We start from the raw sequence: 18,678 nt of genomic DNA, 5'->3' as shown, positions 1-18,678 counted from the left end.
TGGAGTTATCTGCAAAGCATGGTAAAATGAGATATGCCTGTAAGTTCTGGAAATGGTGTGTATATTAGATAGGAAATATTTACTGAGGAAGTGTTACATCCCATTAGTATTTTAGGCACAAGTAGTAGCTAAAACAAAAGGCCTGACCGCTGATAGCATATAGCTCATGCTCTGAACCTCAACTCGGGCTATTCTTCATTTCTGTTTTTTATTGGAATATTATGTGTTTAGTATTTGTAGTATAGAAGTGTTTAAAAAAGAGTTTAAACTCTTTTTTTGAGATACTGACATCTTTAAAAACACTGCGTTCTACATCAAATACAGCCTCAAATTTGGCATTAGGTTGAGGCATGATTTATATTGTTGATATAGTTCGAGGTTTCAAATTTTTAAAATAGCATATGAGCCTAGCCCTTTAACATGTTTCAGAAAGTTTAAAACATACACGAAAGTCTTCTTAGAGTCTTATTATTACATAAAATAATAATTTCAGGTGATGATATAGTAGCAAGTACATTGACTTTGTTATTAAAAATGTGGGTTTAAAATTATTAGCTCATTTATCATTGTCTTGGTTCTTAATCTGTTTTTGTACTTAAATGATAATTGAATGATCCAATATGTCTATGATACCTACTAGAATACCTGACATGGAAGATGTTATAAACTGTTATTTCTCTTCTTTTCCTTTCCTCTGTTGTTAATCTCATCGCATTCTGTTTCTGCTCTTCCCTATAAAGGATACAAATTTCTGACACTATTCTCAGATATGATTATACTGTATATAAAGCCATTTATAAAATATTTTTAAAATAAATGTCCTTCAGTATATATTCTCATATATAAGATAGTACTATAAATTGCATAGTTGTTTAGAACCATGTTTTAATTTTTTTCCTCTCTTTTTCAAACACTTCATTAAAAATTGGTTTAGGATCATCTTACTGCTACTACTGCTTAATTATAAAGTTTACATGGCCTAAGTGTTTCTAAAATCCTAAGTTCTCTGGGACATAAAATTGGTTTGCACATTAGTCTTAAAATACAAGATAGAAAATTTAGTGGTAACATACCTATTGCATTGAGAAAGCACAGCTGAGGTGCTCTCGTAGTGTTATCGTATAGTATTTTATCCTTTTTGATTGTTTTCTATGATAAATTCTTCTTGGGTTAAAAGGAAATTTTAGAGATACATATTATTATTTGATCCCAAAGCATTCATTGTTAAATAGTGAAGCATTCTTTGTTTTGTTTTGATAGTTGATCTGTTTTTATTTGAATTACGTTCTCAATGTTTATTTAATTTATTTCTTCCAGAAAGAATTTAAGGTGGAATTTTTCTAGTAAGATGCTTACCTGTTGAGTGGTAGACACTATACAAAATGAGTCTATATCTAAACTAAGACACAAAAACAAAACAAAACACACCCAAAATGTAGAATATACCTGGAGAATAAGAGCAGAGATTAAAATTATTATTTTCTTATAATAATTTTCTTGATAGTATCTTTATAGAGTGTCATATAAGGCATAATTGAAGATTCATTTATGTATTATGTGATTTTAAATGTTGTATAAGTTGTATTTTTATAGTGATACATTTTAAAATACCATTTGTCATGTTTTTCTTTTATTATATCGTAGAATTAAAATTGCCTCTTTCATTGTAATTACTATCATAAGCTGAAGACTAAAACTTGACTGAAAGGTAGTTTAATTTTAGTTATAACTGTATTAATGAGTTGTTAATATATTGATTTATTACTCTGACATCTAATTTTTTACTAAAACATCCTTTTGAAGCTGTCTGGGTGTTCAGTGAGTAATTTAAAAGGCTTCTTTCTACTTATGGTATACTGAAATTAATACTAATCATTTTTTCTTTTAAAAGACAAAATAATCTGAAATCTAATACACATCTTGTGTGAGTTTAGATAAACTGCAGTAGGTATATGCCTAAACATTGAAATGGTTCTGTTCATTCTACAACTGTTCCTTTTTCCTGCTTTGTAAAATAATTTTTTTGATTTAGTCTTTTTTCTAGACATTCCTATCCTTGACTTTTCTTTCCAGATTTTGTTTCCTAGCCTGTTTGCCATGTTTCCCTTCTTACGTGTCAGGAAATTATCCTACCTTTCTCCATTTTGGTAAGATGACGATTTATAAAAGAAATCAAAACAATATATTCCATATAAATAGGTGGTGCACATTGAGTTTTTTTTTTTTTGTAATTGTACTAAAAGTGTACATGTTTGTCTGTCTATTCTAACCCTTTTGGTTTTCCATTTGAAAAGAAAGTGAAATTTATGTTGGAACAATTTTCCTGATTAGTTTAAGATATTTTTTGACAAAAGTTTTTTTTTTTAATTGAAAACCGTAAAAGCCAGTTTGTTTTCTCCCAGAATTTGATATTTCATTTTGACTTTTTAAAATTCCATGTCTTCTTACGCAATGTGTAGAAACATACATGGCTGGCGGCGTGGCAGTATAATTGCAAGAGTTAAGTAATTGTCATGCCTTTCAGGCCATGTGTACAGTATAAATCCACTGCTATTACCCTTAGATAAATTTTAAATGTGTTCAAATATATCATGAGTCCAAAATGTGCACTGTTTTATTTTCCTAACCTAATGGCTTAAATGGAGGACCTGAGAGAGTTTTAGAATAGTAAAATTATTTGTCTTGGTGGTGTAGCCCAAAACTGGACATATGGAAGGCATTTTTACATGAGCATGGTCTATAATTTTATAAATCTACCTTTTATTTATCCTTTCCGTTTTATTTATCTTCATCCCTTCCTATGTTTTTCCGTTTGTTTCTTTTTCTTTCTGCAAGTTGCTTAAATATGCATTTGAAAATAATCTTCACAGGCCAAAATTATTGGATTGTACTTTTCAGGGTTGTTTTTATAGGTTGTCACTACACATTTATCAGTGTTAAAAGCAATTTTTAACCCTTCAAACTACAGCATATTTTTAACATTTTTTATAACAACTGATTTTCTTTATGAAATTTACAAATAAAATGAAATATTTAAAAATATATTTAAACCCAAGGTCTTTCATATTACATAATGCATTTTCTATTAAAGTCAGTATGTCTCTTATTATGGTTTGTAATATTTTATAATTATAAACAATTATCAAAAGATTCAAGACCAAAATTAAATTGAGCACATTCAGTTGTCTGTTTTGATGTATTAGCCTGGTGAGTAGATGGCTAGATGTAAGATAGAATATACAAAGTAATCCCAGAATGGGAGGATGGAAGAGAATTAACAGAGGTCAACAAATACTTAAAAATTTGTTATAAAACACATATTGCTGAACAGTGATACCTTTTCTTATGCCTTACCTTTGTGCCCTTTTACCCTTAACATTTTTTTCTAAATTGATTACTTTGAATATGAAAATTGATGAATAAGCTTTGAGGGCAGTAGTAATAATAATTATCTTTAAATGTCTTTTTAGAAATAACAAATCACTGAGTTTGGATATCTAAATATTTGACAGAAAGCATTATAAACATCTAGGCAATGGGAATGTGCAGAATTAATTCTGTATCTGGAAGACCAGACCAAAGATATCTGCTGCCATATCGAGTATCTCAACTGTGATTAACATCCCTAGTTTGGAATCTGGGCTAAAGGAAGATTGTATTGACAATTGAAGTGTCTGGAGTTATCCTTAGGATTCTTGTATCACTTACAGATTTCTAGGTTTCAAAATTAAAAATCAACTCTTTCAGCAAGGTTTTCTGAATCCTCTAGAAAAAGGGAAGGTATTATGTGCCATTATTTCAGAGATGCAAATTACATAGATTTTTCTTTAAACCCAAGTTTTTGGATCAAAGGTCAACCAGCCTTTGATGGTGGGAAAACAAGTGAATGATCTTTGTAGCATTTTTCCTTGATATCCTGTTTGCCTTAAATTTAGAACTATTTTATAGTTTGTAAATATGCTTATGTCTAAGCAAAAGTGCAGTGAACTATGAACAGTTTGAGTCCCAGCTACAAAACACTGTGTGTGGGTGTGTGTATATACACACACCCACACACACATACATAAAGATACATTAAATTTCACCTTACAGTTGGAAAGCATCAGGGTCCCACATATAGTTGCGTTCTCAAAATTTGAATATCAGGATACTACTTGAAATTTAAAACATTTGATGTGTTAATTTTCTGATATATTGTAATTAATCATGAGTTGAAGAAGTAGATCAGCCATTTTTACAAGCACGAGTTTAAGATGACAATTTTTTTATGATACCATAATTTTTGGTTCAGATTTGTATTTTTCAACAAGAACTTCTGTTGAGGTCTAACTCTATTAGAAACATGAACTTTCTATTGTTAGTGAAGTCTTATGCTATAAAATGTGTCAGGTAAAGAGGATGTTTGTTTTTAAGGGTGAGTGTTGTTTTCCAAATGCATATGAAAAGCACAGGTTAACTTGTGAGTCCTAGTGGTACTTTTTAATGTATAGTTTGCTAGAAATCCAGAAACGTTCTTTTTTACCTTTTAAAATATACAGTTATCTCTTAGTAGATATGTTTAATTTTATTCTCCAGATCTTGTAAATTTTGATGACATAGCTTCCTCAGAAAACTTGCTACATCTCACTGCAAATAGACCGAAGATGCCTGGAAGAAGGTTGCCTGGCCGCTTCAATGGTGGACATTCTGTGAGTTATACTGTTCTAAAACACAGAGAATTTAGCAAATCTAGAGTTCTTCTAAAGATAGGAATGAGGGAGGATTTATAACTCCACCAAAGTTTAAAAATCAGGAAGATAGCTGTTATACTTAAGTGGCAAATAGTTGGTTATATTTAAGGAGATAAAGGGGTCATGTTCATTTCAGAGAGGGTTGCAATAGAAGGTTACAGAATCAGGAATAAAGAGCTGTCCTGAGACCATAACCACAGAGCACAGGGTGAAAAGGGGTCAGGGTATCTGTGTAATCTACCCATCTCACAACAATAATTAGAATTGAGTGGTACATATTCAGTTTAGGAAAGAACAAGAACATTCTTTTCCTCTGAAGTCATGGGTTTTTTTATAGTACTAATGCTGGTATTTAAATGTGTTTCTTTTTTTTATGCTTTCTATAGACTGCCTGAAATGCCAGTAGTATTTTATTATTAACGTATTAGCTCTTGAGCGCTATGGTGCTTTTAAATTACCAAAGTCGAGAAAATTTTCGTTGCTAAGAAGCAGGCTGTTTTTACCTTCCAGATATGCAAGTGTGTTATTCAGCTTGAAATTATGTAATATCCTGTTAACAATAATGGAATATCTGGAACAGTAGCTGCTGAAAACAGTGATAAAAGTTACTTAGTTTATTATCCAAATGTTTATTGCCTTTTCCTTCTTTGGTATTTTCTGTTTCTTGATTTAAAAAAATCATTTAGCCAACTCAAAGCCCAGAAAAAATCTTGAAGTTACCAAAAGAAGATGATAGTGCCAACTTAAAGCCGTCTGAATTTAAAAAGGATTCATGCTACTCTCCAAAGGTGAGGGGCATTGTGGCCTAAGATTTGTATAATTTGTAGGATTCTTTGTGAACACCAAAATTGTGGAATTTAAAGTGTCTTCTAAAAATTATTTCTTCTGCCAAATAATAAAAAATTTCCTGCTAAAAAATTGAGTTACTAAAGTCACACTGTCCACTGTAGGTCATTTTTAAAAAGAGCTTATTTTAAATGGGTAGTATAAATGTTATGCATTTCATATTTTTTTAAGGCCTAGATCTCATTTTCCCACTAAACATATACTCTTTAGGCCAGAAGCCATCATTCGTTTACTCCTAACCTAGCTTAGTGTTTGGCACCATAATAAGCACTGAATATATACTGGAATGAATGGCAGTATACATGGATTCTTCCATTTATTACATGGTGTTAAGACTCTTCTAAACTCTTGCTATTTTTATTTAAGATAGTATCATCACAACCTATACACATCTTATATTTAAGAAATTCATGTTTCCTTTTCAAATTCATTCCAAGGGCATTTGGCTGCTATTCTAGTTTATCAGAACACTTAATCTGATTCTCTCAACTTGTCAACAGTTGGTTGAAATTTTACTTCTTGTTATTTTAGAGAAATAGTAATAAAAGTGAAACAGTATTTAGTGAAATAGTATTATTTAGTGAAATAGTGAAATAGAAAGGGCATCAGGCCATAGATTCATTTTAATGCCTCTTCCATGGACTTACTCAATTCTTCATAATTACTTTTAAATGAAACTCTCTGGATATTTTAAATAATGACTATTTAATGTGGAGGGTCAAAGCAGCACCTTCATAGTGCTGATATATTCTTGCCTCTAGATGCTCCACTCAGCAAACCATTCATAAGATAAATAGGTTTTTCTTTTTTTTTCCCCTTTTTTCATTATTAATAAATCCTTTGACATTTCTCACATAAACTCCTAGTGACTGCAAGTTTATTCTTTAGTTGTTCGGAGGTTTTACCAGTTGTGAATATCAAACTGCTTTTTGAATTTCCAAAGTCACCATTTATCTTGAAGTATTATTTTAATTATCTCCTTGCTATAAAATTTTTTTGAACTTAAATATAAATACAAATAAAATAAGAAAATTTTCTATTATGTTTTCAGCCATCTGTGTACCTTTCAACACCTTCAAGTGCTTCTAAACCAAATACGGCTGCTTTTTTAACTCCATTAGAAATCAAAGCTAAAGTAGAATCAGATGATGGGAAAAAAAATCCCTTGGATGAACTTAGAGCTCAGATTATTGAATTGGTGTGCATTGTAGAAGCGCTGAAAAAGGATCACGGGTAAGTAGCCCTTGTTTTCTTCTTTGGAAACTACTTAACACATATGTAAAGAATTTTTTCAAATTCTGTGAAGTAGAGATGTAATCTGCCAGATTTCTGGTATAAGCAAGTGTATTTCCAAAGAGATTTTTATTAATAGTGCTTCTCCCCTCTCTGCAAAAAACTTGAATTAGAAAACTTGTTCTCATAGTCTTATTATGGAAAAGGGATATATATACCTATAATTTAAATCTTCTGGTCAAATACAAGGGTTAATTAGTCTTAAAAATACTAGGAAAAGTCACTGTATTTCAGATCTGGAGTGTATCTATATGTATATTTACTTTTCAGAGGGACTGGATCACTGTCTCTGTTAGGGTTCAGATTGGTATGTAAATAAAACCAAGGGGTTGGGAATAGGTGATCTCTAAGGCTGTTCTCTTAATTCTGAAACTTTTCAATAATAGTATGTGGTGAGATCCTAAGGGAAAGTTAGGGACTTTTTAGAGCGAAAATAAATGTAAAAGGTCACCTACGATAGCCCCCCTCTCTTCTTTTAACTGAAGAAGTAAGTAAAATAAGGTAAAATAGTAAAACTATTTACCTAAGATCATACAGTTCTTAAAAGGCAGAGCTAGAACTGAAATCATATTTTCTGTTGGTTTCGAGATATTTTTCTAGAACCGTTATTATTTGAGCTTTAAAACGTGTGTGTGTGTGTGTGTGTGTGTGTGTGTGTGTATACACATTTATAAAATAAAACTTGTTAGCATTTTAAACATAGTCCTACAAAGGCCCAATAGGTAACACAGGTCAAAGATCAGCTAATCCAACTGAACCAAGGGTGAGGGGTCAGGTGCTCTTCCCCTATCTCAGCTTCCCCTGTGCCTCTAAAAGTATTTGTTGGTGTATGGAATCTGGTGTAAAAATCATTGCCAGAAACCATGTTACCTCGGAACTGAATGTACCATTTCTCCCCCAGTTCTCAGTTGGCATTGGATTCTTTATTAAAAACGATATTGAGGGGTGCCTGGGTGGCTCAGTCGATAAGGTGTCCAAAACTCTTGGCTTCAGCTAAGGTCCACGTCCGGCTCCGCACTCACCGGGGTGTCCACTTGAGATTCCTCCTCTGCCCCTTCCGCATGTGCGCGCGCTCTCTCTCTCAAGTAAATAAGTAAATCTTAAAAAAAAAAAAACCCGATACCGAGATTAACAATTGGTGTATTTGTAGTTGCAGAGCATTTTTATAAACATCTCTTAGATAGAACCAAAAAAATTATCTTGAATGACTACTTAAAAAGTACATTTGCTCATGTGTGTGTGTGTATATATATATGTGTATATATATATATATATATGCATGTATATGAAGAGAGAGAGTTTTTAATTTGATGTATGATGGGTCTTTTTCCTTCAGTTTATTAGTCTGAGTCCTGCGGATTTTTTTTTTTTTTTTACAGATTCCGTAATATACACATTATAAACTGTAAGCTCGTTCATCTAGTGTTTATTGAACACCATCCATGTGCGAGTCAGAGAACGCTCCTAATTTGATTTTGACATTTTACATTTTTGATACCAAGTCTGCTATTTTTAATGAACTGATAATTACATTTATAGATTGCCTGTAGGTGTTCCTTAAGTAGCTGTAGGATGAATAAAATATTTATGATTTATACATATTTTAAAACATATATCAGATATTTTAGAAGTCTTTCCAAAGGGTGTTTTCAAAGTCTTATTTCCTCTGGCAAATGAAATGGATGGCAGATTTTTTAATCTGAAAAATAAGAGCATCGCAGGAGGATGGATAAACACATACTGGTATGTTGATAAAACGAAATGCTATATACAGGTACAGCAATAAAAAAATAAATGGATTGTGGTACATGTGTCAACACGAATCAATCTGAAAAAATGTTGAGGGTGGGAAAAGCAAGTCAGAGACATGCATACAGTATTATTTCATTTACATGAAGCTTGAAAAGCATTAAAACCAAATAGTAAATGTGTTGTTTCAAGATATATTTGTATATGTGGTAAGAAAAGAAGACATAAAGGCTATAGAACTTTTCCTATGAAGGTGAGAGAAAAATAGGATTGTGGGTCTCTCTGAGTATCAGACGTATTGGTAATAACTGATTTCTTGAGCTGACTTGGAATTCTTAGGTCTTTAAATTGTTTTATCTTTATAGCCTACAAATAACTAGTCTTTATGCATTCAGTATTAGAATCTAAAATGTTTGGAACAAATCAGTAAAAAAAATTGAAGGATATAGACACAGAATGATTGACAGAAATATATTAGTAATCTGTTTCTTTAGTTGTAAGGTTATAGAACAAGAGATATAGGTTGATCTGTTCCTGTAAAAAGAAAACAATGTTACATAAAAATTTTATATTCACAGTTGTGTTTTTAAAAATAATAAAAATGTGATAAACAGTGGAATAAATATTTTAGGAATAGATTCTCATTTAGATATAATTTAAATGTTTAATAAATCCAGAATAATAGAATAATTAGAAAAAGGAAGCATTATTTAATTTAGTGGTAACATTTTGGAAATACAAAGTTAATATTTTAGCACAGTTTCTATCCTATGCCAAAATAAACTCTAGATAAATTGACTTAAATATTTAAATTATAATTTAAATTGAAACAATAAAACATGAGAGCTTTATAATTATTAAAACCGCAGAAGAAACTAGTTTTGAAACTATAGAATTTAAAAGTTCCTTTCTTTCTCATATATTCTTTCTTCCTGAGCATTTTCATTTGGTTTTTCAAGCTATTATTTCTATAATACTCTTGAAGAGAATTTCCTAGCATATGTCAGAAGGCTATGAAAATGTCCCTACTTTTTGATTTAGAAATTGATATACTGGTATAATCGTGATTTTAAATAAAATTCCTATTTTTTTCCATCTCTCTCCCAAAAAGCAACTAACCAAAAAACCTGGATTTTTGAGTGTCGACAATTATCAGAAATACGATAATTTTAGCAGCATGGAAATATTTTAAAATACTTTGTGTAAAGACACAATATGGAATATATACTTTCAGCTGTGGAGGGAAGATGACTATATAAAAAAGATAGACGGGAACACAGAAAAATGAAAACATGAGTTTAGGAGAAAGGATTGTTGGCTAAAATTATTTTGTTTATTGGTTTGGTAATTTTAATGTAATGTTTAATTTTAAAAAATATATAGAGAGAAATGTAAAGTCTAGGTAATCCTGTTAAATAATTGACCTTGTACTGTGACATGTTTTGACATTACCAAGTTGTTTGGGCTTTAGAGTGTCCAGCCTGGGAAATGCATGATAAATGAATATGGAAAGTTGCTTGTAAAGGCCAGTTATTATTTCTTTATTTTATCATGAGCTGCTTTCTCTATTCACTTAAAAATTTCTTTATCAGATAGGTTTGCCATGGTATTGCTGAGGTTTTTTTAGCTCTTGTATTGAACCATTCCATTAGTGAATTGGAAATTTTTCTTAATCAATATGGCTATTTTCTTTAAAAAGTTTTCCCCCTGTTTTGCTATATCCTGTTAACATTAGTCAGATATATTGCTTAAATGAAAGACTTAACAGTAATAAATAGTTTGTTTTTAGGAAAGAACTGGAAAAACTACGAAAGGATTTGGAAGAGGAGAAGGCAATGAGAAGTAACCTAGAGGTAATTCATTTCTCCTAACATTAAGATTGTAGTCAGCATAAACTAGGTGTGTTTTTCCATCTCAGCTAGGCGATTGGTTTCCCTACATATGATGCTATCCTACTTAAATTGGACCCTCCCTGCTGGTTGATAGGCATTTAATTAATCTCTTGCTGACTCCCTGTCACATTCTGTTCACTCACGCCGCAGGTATTTGGAGCTCTAGCTGTCTTAGGCAGTGTGCGAGAGGTTTGAGTAAGCTGCACGTTCATGAGTACGACAAACGTGGTTCTGGCCTCTAAAGAGTGTGGTTGTAGATCTTTTGCACTATTGCTTCCTTGAACTATTTCTCTTTTTTTTCCACAGTTAAACTATTTTCTTTTTAATTCTGGGTTGGTTTTTGTTTGTTTGTTTTGTTTTTTGTTTTGTTGCCTGGAGGCGAGGGGGGTGGGTGATAACGGGATGGCTGTGGGTTTGTGGACAGGATTTCTCACTGAGCATTTACTTCATTAACTGTAATGTCATCATCTTCACTCTTTGCTGATGACTGACAATTTCACTTTTTTTTATCTTAAGCTTTTTTTCATCTGCGCTTAACTTTGGTCTTCATTTATATTCTTACTTTCTGCATATTTCAGAGAAAGTGTATTCTGCCTTTTTTCGGAGGCTCTTCCCATTCTGTACTGAAGTATTTCATTTGCCTCCCTATTTTTACCTTGCCTTATTGCTTACCCTATTTCTCTTGTTAGCATTGTGAAACAGAAAAGAGCATGGGACTTGGTAAAAAAACAAAAACCTTGAGCCCCTCTTCTGACTTACACTGGTGACTCTCAGCTCTAACCTATGTGTCAGTTAGGCTTGGCACCTTCTGTACGTTATTTCAGTGGACACACATAACAACTTGTAAGGATGATTATTCCTCTTTTAAGGATGAGGAAACTAGGGTTTAGAGTGATTAAATCAGCAGTGCAGCTGAAATTTTTAACAGAAACAGTCAGACTTCAGAAACAGCTCTCAGGGATTAAGTTACACTGAACTTGAGGAAGTCACTTAACCGCTGTTTAGCTTTAGTTGTTGAGATAATACATGTGAAGGTCTTTGGGACATTATCAAAACTCCATTTTTACTCTTACATCTGACATATCCCTTTTCTTGGCACTTTCCCTTTTTCCATGAAAATACTCAATTTTCCCTCTTCGTCAAAAAACCAAAGCCTCCTTTCAAGTCCAGCTGCCCTCTTGATCTACTGTAGTTTTCACTTTTCATTTACTGCAAAATAAACAACCGAAAAAAAATGTGCGTTTGTGGTCTCTAATTCTTCACATTTATTTATTTATTAATTTATTTATTTATAAAGATTTTATTTATTTGACAGAGAGAGAGACAGCCAGCGAGAGAGGGAACGCAGGCAGGGGGAGTGGGAGAGGAAGAAGCAGGCTCCCGGTGAAGCAGGGAGCCCGAGGCAGGGCTTGATCCCAGGACCCTGGGATCACACCCTGAGGTGAAAGCAGACGTTTAATGACTGAGTCACCCAGGCGCCCCTAATTCTTCACCTTTAATTCAGTCATAGCCTCTTACATTTTAGGTTTACTGGAGTAACTCCGATGTCTCTCCAGTGTCTACAGCATTTCGCATTTTTAAATCCATTGCCACTTTTTCTGTCCTGGTTTATGTGATCCTGCGTTCTTTTGTTTCAGTCCACTTTTCAGTCTCCTCTTCCTTTCCCTAAGGGAAATGTTCCTTCAGAACTGCCCTTGGCCCTCCTATCGCATCTGCTCACTCTTTTCCGCAAGCATCGTGGTTAGCTCTCATGCCTCTCCCGTCTGAATCTAATTCCTCTTTTCCCAGCTTCTGTCCTGTTTGCAGCTGCTCGGCTCCCTGGCTGTTCCGCTATGATCTTACAACTAGCATGTCCCCTTTACGTTTATCATCTTCCTTTCCTGCCGCACTGAGTTTCTGTTTCTGTTGATCATTTCATTGCCTTTCAAGTCTTTCCGACGTGGTACTTCCATTCCAGTTCCGTTCACATTCAGGCCTGTTAGCTTTCCTCCCTCACCTTTATCTCTTTGTTCCTAATATTTCTGTCCTTTTCCCATGCTCTTTATCTTCTGTTTAGCTGTTTTAAGTTTTTCTCATTCTTATCTCAAATTAATCTTTCTTTACCTAGTATTTTCAAGAACGTTCTGTTACGTGCTGAATAAAGTTCAGACTTCTCAACTTAGCATGTGAGATCTTCTATGCCTTGGTCCTTAAGTTTGTCCTTCTTTTCTTGCTTGCTGATTCTCAGTTGTCCCTCACAGTTAATTCGTCTGAGTGTTTGCTCTTACTGTATTTTCTTGGATTTTCCTTTTATTTCATCTTCTCGTGCGTTAAGTTCCACAGATTTTCAGAGCTTATCTCATTAAGTTAGTACCCATCTTCTTCTGATTTAAAAGTAATTTTCTTTTCTTCCAAATTCATGTCCTTTGTTTTGAAAAAGATAGAAAGTAAGAATTTTCTGTCTTATCACTGTGACATTATGGACTTATTTTGCCCATCTTCTAGACTGTAAGACTGTTTGAGGGTGTATCTGTCTGTCCTATCTTTGTCCATCCATAGCTCCAAGCAAAGTGCTGGATACAGATTAGATAGTGAATAAATTTTTGTCAAATGAAAGAATACATATTAAAAATGTTTTAAATTCCCATTGTGTAGCACAGAAATTCAGAAATTAAAAACAAGTTTCTTGATTTTTATTCCTCGTATTTCCTACATACACATCTTCGTATATGAAAATAAGGTGATATAAGCAAGAGGAACTAATACAGTGTTAAATTTCTATTTTGATTTAATTTCATAAAAATCATGAGTAGTCAAATGAATTATTTCATTTTTGAAGAATTTCATTTGATTCAGTTTTTTAGCAAAATCAGCTATTACTTAGCCTCGCACTGATTTGTATTAGAATTCTTTTTGCCTGATGGGGAAAGTTTGACCCTTGTATTATAAAAGCACACTTACTAAGACAGAGTTTTAAGATCATACATTGAAAGCAGACATTATATTTCCCTAAAGATTAAAAGTAGTCCTTTGAACAATGAAGTTAAGATACCGTATTAAATCATACTGAGGAATGATAAAAGGACTAAAGGTGAACAATGACCATGAAAGTGCTAGAAGAGAAACTCTAGCAATGAAAATATTTGCTCGATATCTAAATTTATGTGACAGCAGTCTATAAGGAGTATTACTGATTGAGTGCAGGGTTATTCTTTCTGTCCCCTACTCCTTGTTTCACCAGTGGTTTTTTTTTCCTCCTCCTGTTTTCTTTCCATCCTTGCTTATTAAAATTGGTACAGTTGGTTCATGTATCTTTGGAATAGAAATGATAATAGCACATCATGCTAAAGATTGAAGGTATTTTGTCTCAGTCCAGGCTGAAGACTAAGACTTGTCCCAAACCAGTGCTGTTTAAATGTTTACCTAATAATCATATTAGTGGAAGATTAATATTAGGAAAGATCCTAAAATTAACAAACCATACTTGAATGGTTAAAATCCCTGAGGAGGTTGTGAACATACTGAAATTATACATTTTGACTGTGGCAGAGTGCTTATCATTTAATGGTGAATTATTTGTCAGAGGTTAGCTGTGGCATGTATTGTTTGTATGCAGTGTTGAGGACAGGGTAGTGGTATCAGGAGCAGGTAAAGCCTATATATTTCCACGTGCAGGGAGAGGTCAGAGATCATCAAAACCTTAAATAATTGGGAAGAGTAGAAAACTGGGCTTCAGAGCCTTGGTCCCCGTCAGTGCCAGTTCTGTACGACTCGCTAGCGTGGCACACCTGGTGTGGTAGTTAATCTCGTGCTTCAGCTTCACGGTTTGTAACGCGTCAGAATTAACCGTAGTTATTGTGAACATGTATTGAATTTTCCTAATTCTCTTATGTTTCTTAAATTGTGAATTTCTGTTAAGTGACGAATGTCTTCTGCCTAAAGGTGGAAATATTTCCAGCATATTGACTGAATCTTAGATATATTCCTGGGTTTTAAAAAGAACTTAGTCTAGAACATAACTGTTTATAGATGAGGAAATTGAGACCAAGTGAGGTTAAGGATTTGCCAATTTCACATGGGTAGTAAGTGAAAAACATAGGACTAAACTGGTCCTTTATTATTATTATTTTTACAGTTCTGTACTGCCTCCCTTTTGTTTAATTACAGGTACTTGTACATTTCTCAACTTGGTTTCAGGGATTCTCGTGTTCTTTGGAGGGCTGATTATCTTACAGTATTTTTTCACATACTCTCATTACTTAATATTGTTCTGGCTGAAACAACTGTGGTTGCTGTTTTGGTTGTCTCCTGCCATTTAGGAACCTGTATTGTGATGTGTTCTTATGTTAAACTTTTCCTATATTGATGACACCATTGGAAATTGGATTTTAGAATGGAAATCAAAATCTGGAGTTTTCAAAGTATGATTGCATCTTAAAGACATAGGATAAAATAAAAAAATGTGGCTAAAGATATTTTATCTGTTTTCAACTTATGTTTATATCTTAGGTGGAAATAGAGAAGCTGAAAAAAGCAGTCCTGTCTTCTTGAAATGGCATGGCCTCTGTTCTTAAGGTTCCAGGGATTCAGAAGCAACACTATGAACTTCAACTGACTTGTTACTTAAAAATAACAAATGCTGTTGTCCTGATAAAAAAATATGAGTATTTGGAACTATAATCTGTAGAAAAGTAGGGAAAGGGTGGATTTTTTTTATATATATATTGTTTTGCCAATATGAAAAAAAGAGGCCTTATTTCTTATGTGCTGGAATTGCAAACTTTTTTTTTTTTTTAGTTTGCTTGAAAATACTACTGAATCTGTATAAAAAGGAAAGAAAGTTGACAATAGTTTTTTTATTGAAACGTAGTATTATTTTTAAAGAGATCTATACTATAAATATGGTGATATCTTTACAAATAATCTGTAAAATATACTATTTGAGAGGGACAAATTAGCTTTATAGTAAATAGAGCCACTACTTTTCCCATAATACATAAGGGATATAAACTTTGTATATATATATTTTTTACTTTTAGCTTCTTACCCAGGATTACACTGTTGTGCCTGTTTGTTTGCAGTGCTGTTTATACTCTGGGTGATGAAATAGGAGTTTCCTAGCTATAAACCAGATTATTCACCCAAGCATATGGTAATAACTAATGAAACAATCAAAATAATTTCTTCAACTTTTAGAATATTTTATATTGCTTGCACTATAGGATTCATAAAAGGAATTTAGTTAAAATGTATTGGATTGTTAACTATATTTGGGAAAATACGAGCTATATTTTAAATTCATTAGATCTGAGGAACTAAAAATAAAAATGTCAATTTAACCCCTAACTTGTGCCTACAAACGACAGCACATATAATATGCAAACACCAGCCTTATTGCTGTACTTTTCTGCTTATTTTACAGACTCAGTTATTACTCATTTTATGATCTTGTGATTGAGTTCTTCATGCTCCCTCTGATTTTTAATAATGGTAATATGAGGAGAACAAAACTGAGAACATTGAGAACTTCAGTGTGAGGTTTCATACTTTGACAAATTATCATTATGTAAATACTCAGGTTTTACAATGTGTGATTTCCCTAAAAGACCAAACTAACTGGTGGAGATATTTTAGGCTGTCATTTAGGTGCCAGAGTGTTAGTATATCATAAAACATAACAGTACAGCTTATTTAAAACCAAATATAGTTGACCATATTCAAAATGCATTTTCACAGGATGGATGAATTAGTAGTTTCTTCAGAGTCACTTATGAACAGTTGAACGTTTTAAAATATTATATCTATAGATAACATGTCTTAAAATATGTGGGTTTATACTGAAAATAGAAAAATTGACTTTTCATTTAAAAAAAAATAGATTTTAAGCTTTATTATAGCAAAGACTTTCAGATTTTGAGTACCACCTATCATGCTTCGTTTGTGTAATTTTAAATGACCAAATCGATATTTTCCCTCTAAGTTTTAATCTATACATACCAAAATCTTGTGTTAAAGAAAGTTTGCCATGTTGTCACACATAAAAGAGAACTGAAGTAGAATATAATAGAAATTCCAGGAATTACTTAATGTTAAATTCACAGCTTACATTAGTGCTTTTGGGGAAACCTGATTGTGCATTGAGTATGTACATTTTAACTCTTTAAACCTCTTGGGCTTTTCTGATGAGGTCACTACTGAAACGAAATTGTTTGCTCCTAATGTTTTTAAATGACTTGTTGAATGATTTCCTTCTTGCTAAAAAAATTTGATTTTATTTTGTTTTAATGAAAGTCCTTAGGTAGAAATAAAAACATTGTATCTTAGAAATCATTCTCCAGCTTTCTGACTGGAACATCTATTAAGTGACCCCTCCTCACCCTGTTAATGGGGTGAGGGAAGTTTCCAGCAGATTTCAGGCTGTTCTTAAAGTTTTTCTTGGTCATTTTCTCACTAGTGCGTAAAACGAAGATGGTCATGAATGCTGACATACATTTAAAGTGTCTGCTTTGTATACTCCTGTCAGAATAGAAATTAAAGTACTCTGTCTCTATTAGAAAATTAAAGTATTGTGGCTGTATTTTTCTGCCCTTGATCAAAAAGTGAAGTTCTTAAAGCCAAACTCAAAGGGAAAAAAATGATTACTTCAATCTAGCAATTTACCAGTGTTTGCTCTTGATATGGGAATTTTATTATTTTTGTTCATGAAGTTCATATCACAAAATGGTAAATAATGATAGTAGCCTTTATTTGGGGATAAATCATTGTTTTTTCCATGAGTGAATATAAATGACAGACTAGAGATGAACAGCATGGAATCTGTCGTTGCCAAATTATTAGTGAATGTATTTTTCGGGTTTGCTGTTCTTTGAAACACATAATATTACTAATTTTCCTACTTGTATTTCAATATTGGAAGTATTGTATGTGTGTGCCTGTGTGTGACCACTAAGCTTTAGTGGTTGGTCTTACTGTAAAGCTGTTACCTCTTCACAAAATTTAAGTCTGAAGATAGGAAGAGAATGGGGGTTCTCTTTTTTATGCTTTACTGTGATCACAGGAAAAAAAAAAACCCAAGTGCTTTCTTGAGTTGTTGGTAAACATTTTATTCTTACTTTTAAACTTGAAATGTATGAACAGAATAAGACAATCAGTTAAAATCAGAAATGAGAAGCGTTAAAAATTTAATGGCCTTGTTTTGCTGTTAGCAATAAAATGACCAAGTGCAATGACTTGATTTAATAAAATCATCTTTTAAAAGTTGCTGCTATGAATATTTTTAGCCATAAAATTTTACCCTTGTTGTAGCCTGACTTGCCTTCAGTAGCTGTTATGTAATGGAGTTGGTGTTGTGGTATTCTAACATTCCAAAAAGATAAAAATAATATATATGTGGGGAAACTCAAAGTAGTATACTTCACTGACTTGTTTACAGGTGCTGTAAAAAAGCATGCTTCTCCCTCAGAAAGAAAACAATAAAGAATAGTATTGCCAGTTGTGTTGGTCTTTAGTAGTTATTGTTCATTAACATCAGCATGTATTTATTGCAAAGTATGATGAAAATTCTATTACTTTGAGTTTTCCAAATAAGGGAAACAATGTAAATAGTAAAATGAAAGCATTAAAAGTTCTAGACCTATGTGACTTTTACTGAACCTTTATGAGTCTGTTTTTCCCCTGGAACTGTGAGATGATAATTTCTACCTCACAGGTGTATTGGGATAATTTGAAATGACTTACATAAAGTATGTTACAGAATACTTGTTGTAGAGTGGGTTTTTTTTTTTTTAATGGAAGCTTCTGTTGTACTCTTCTATGATGCAGATTAGATAAGATTAAAAGAAAGGCATAGTACTTCTCCCCCTGTTTTTGAGTATAGCATCTCTTTCTTTTGGGGGAGATAACTCCTTACACTTGCATTATATTCAAATAGAACTGCTACCGTCTTAAAGATTCTGCCTCCCTGACCACCCAGTGATTGACCCTAAGGGAGAGTACTTTACCCAAATTGAGTTCCTGACTTAGAGACTGAGATTTTAAAAATTTGAAAGATTTTTTTTTTTTTTTTTTGGAAACAGAAAGCACTGATCTCAGCATGGGGGCGCTCTCAGTTAATAGTCTGTCCTCTGGAAAAAGCAGATTTGGAAGAACAGATCTTTAAATAGAGCATGAAGAGATGGAAACAATCCAGA

At 32.7% G+C, this 18,678-nt stretch overlaps 1 protein-coding gene across 1 annotated transcript in view; it reads left to right on the top strand.

The window, feature by feature from the left end:
- The window catches only part of CD2AP (CD2 associated protein), a 119,997-nt gene extending 101,872 nt beyond the window's left edge, over positions 1 to 18,125 (top strand). Inside the window, exons 14-18 of the mRNA XM_045801938.2 lie at positions 4,576 to 4,688; positions 5,417 to 5,518; positions 6,628 to 6,809; positions 10,408 to 10,471; positions 14,999 to 18,125. Coding sequence (XP_045657894.1) covers positions 4,576 to 4,688; positions 5,417 to 5,518; positions 6,628 to 6,809; positions 10,408 to 10,471; positions 14,999 to 15,040 — 503 coding nt within the window. The 3' untranslated portion in view covers positions 15,041 to 18,125. The remainder of the gene's footprint in view (positions 1 to 4,575; positions 4,689 to 5,416; positions 5,519 to 6,627; positions 6,810 to 10,407; positions 10,472 to 14,998) is intronic.
- The last annotated feature ends 553 nt before the right edge of the window (positions 18,126 to 18,678 follow it).

This window comes from Ursus americanus, chromosome 29, assembly GCF_024610735.1.
Source record: "Ursus americanus isolate L20-20 chromosome 29, mUrsAme1.1.p, whole genome shotgun sequence".
In the NCBI taxonomy this organism is placed as follows: domain Eukaryota; kingdom Metazoa; phylum Chordata; class Mammalia; order Carnivora; family Ursidae; genus Ursus; species Ursus americanus.
The sequence above is the reverse complement of the archived record's forward strand: the minus strand, read 5'-3'. Positions and strand labels throughout refer to the sequence as shown.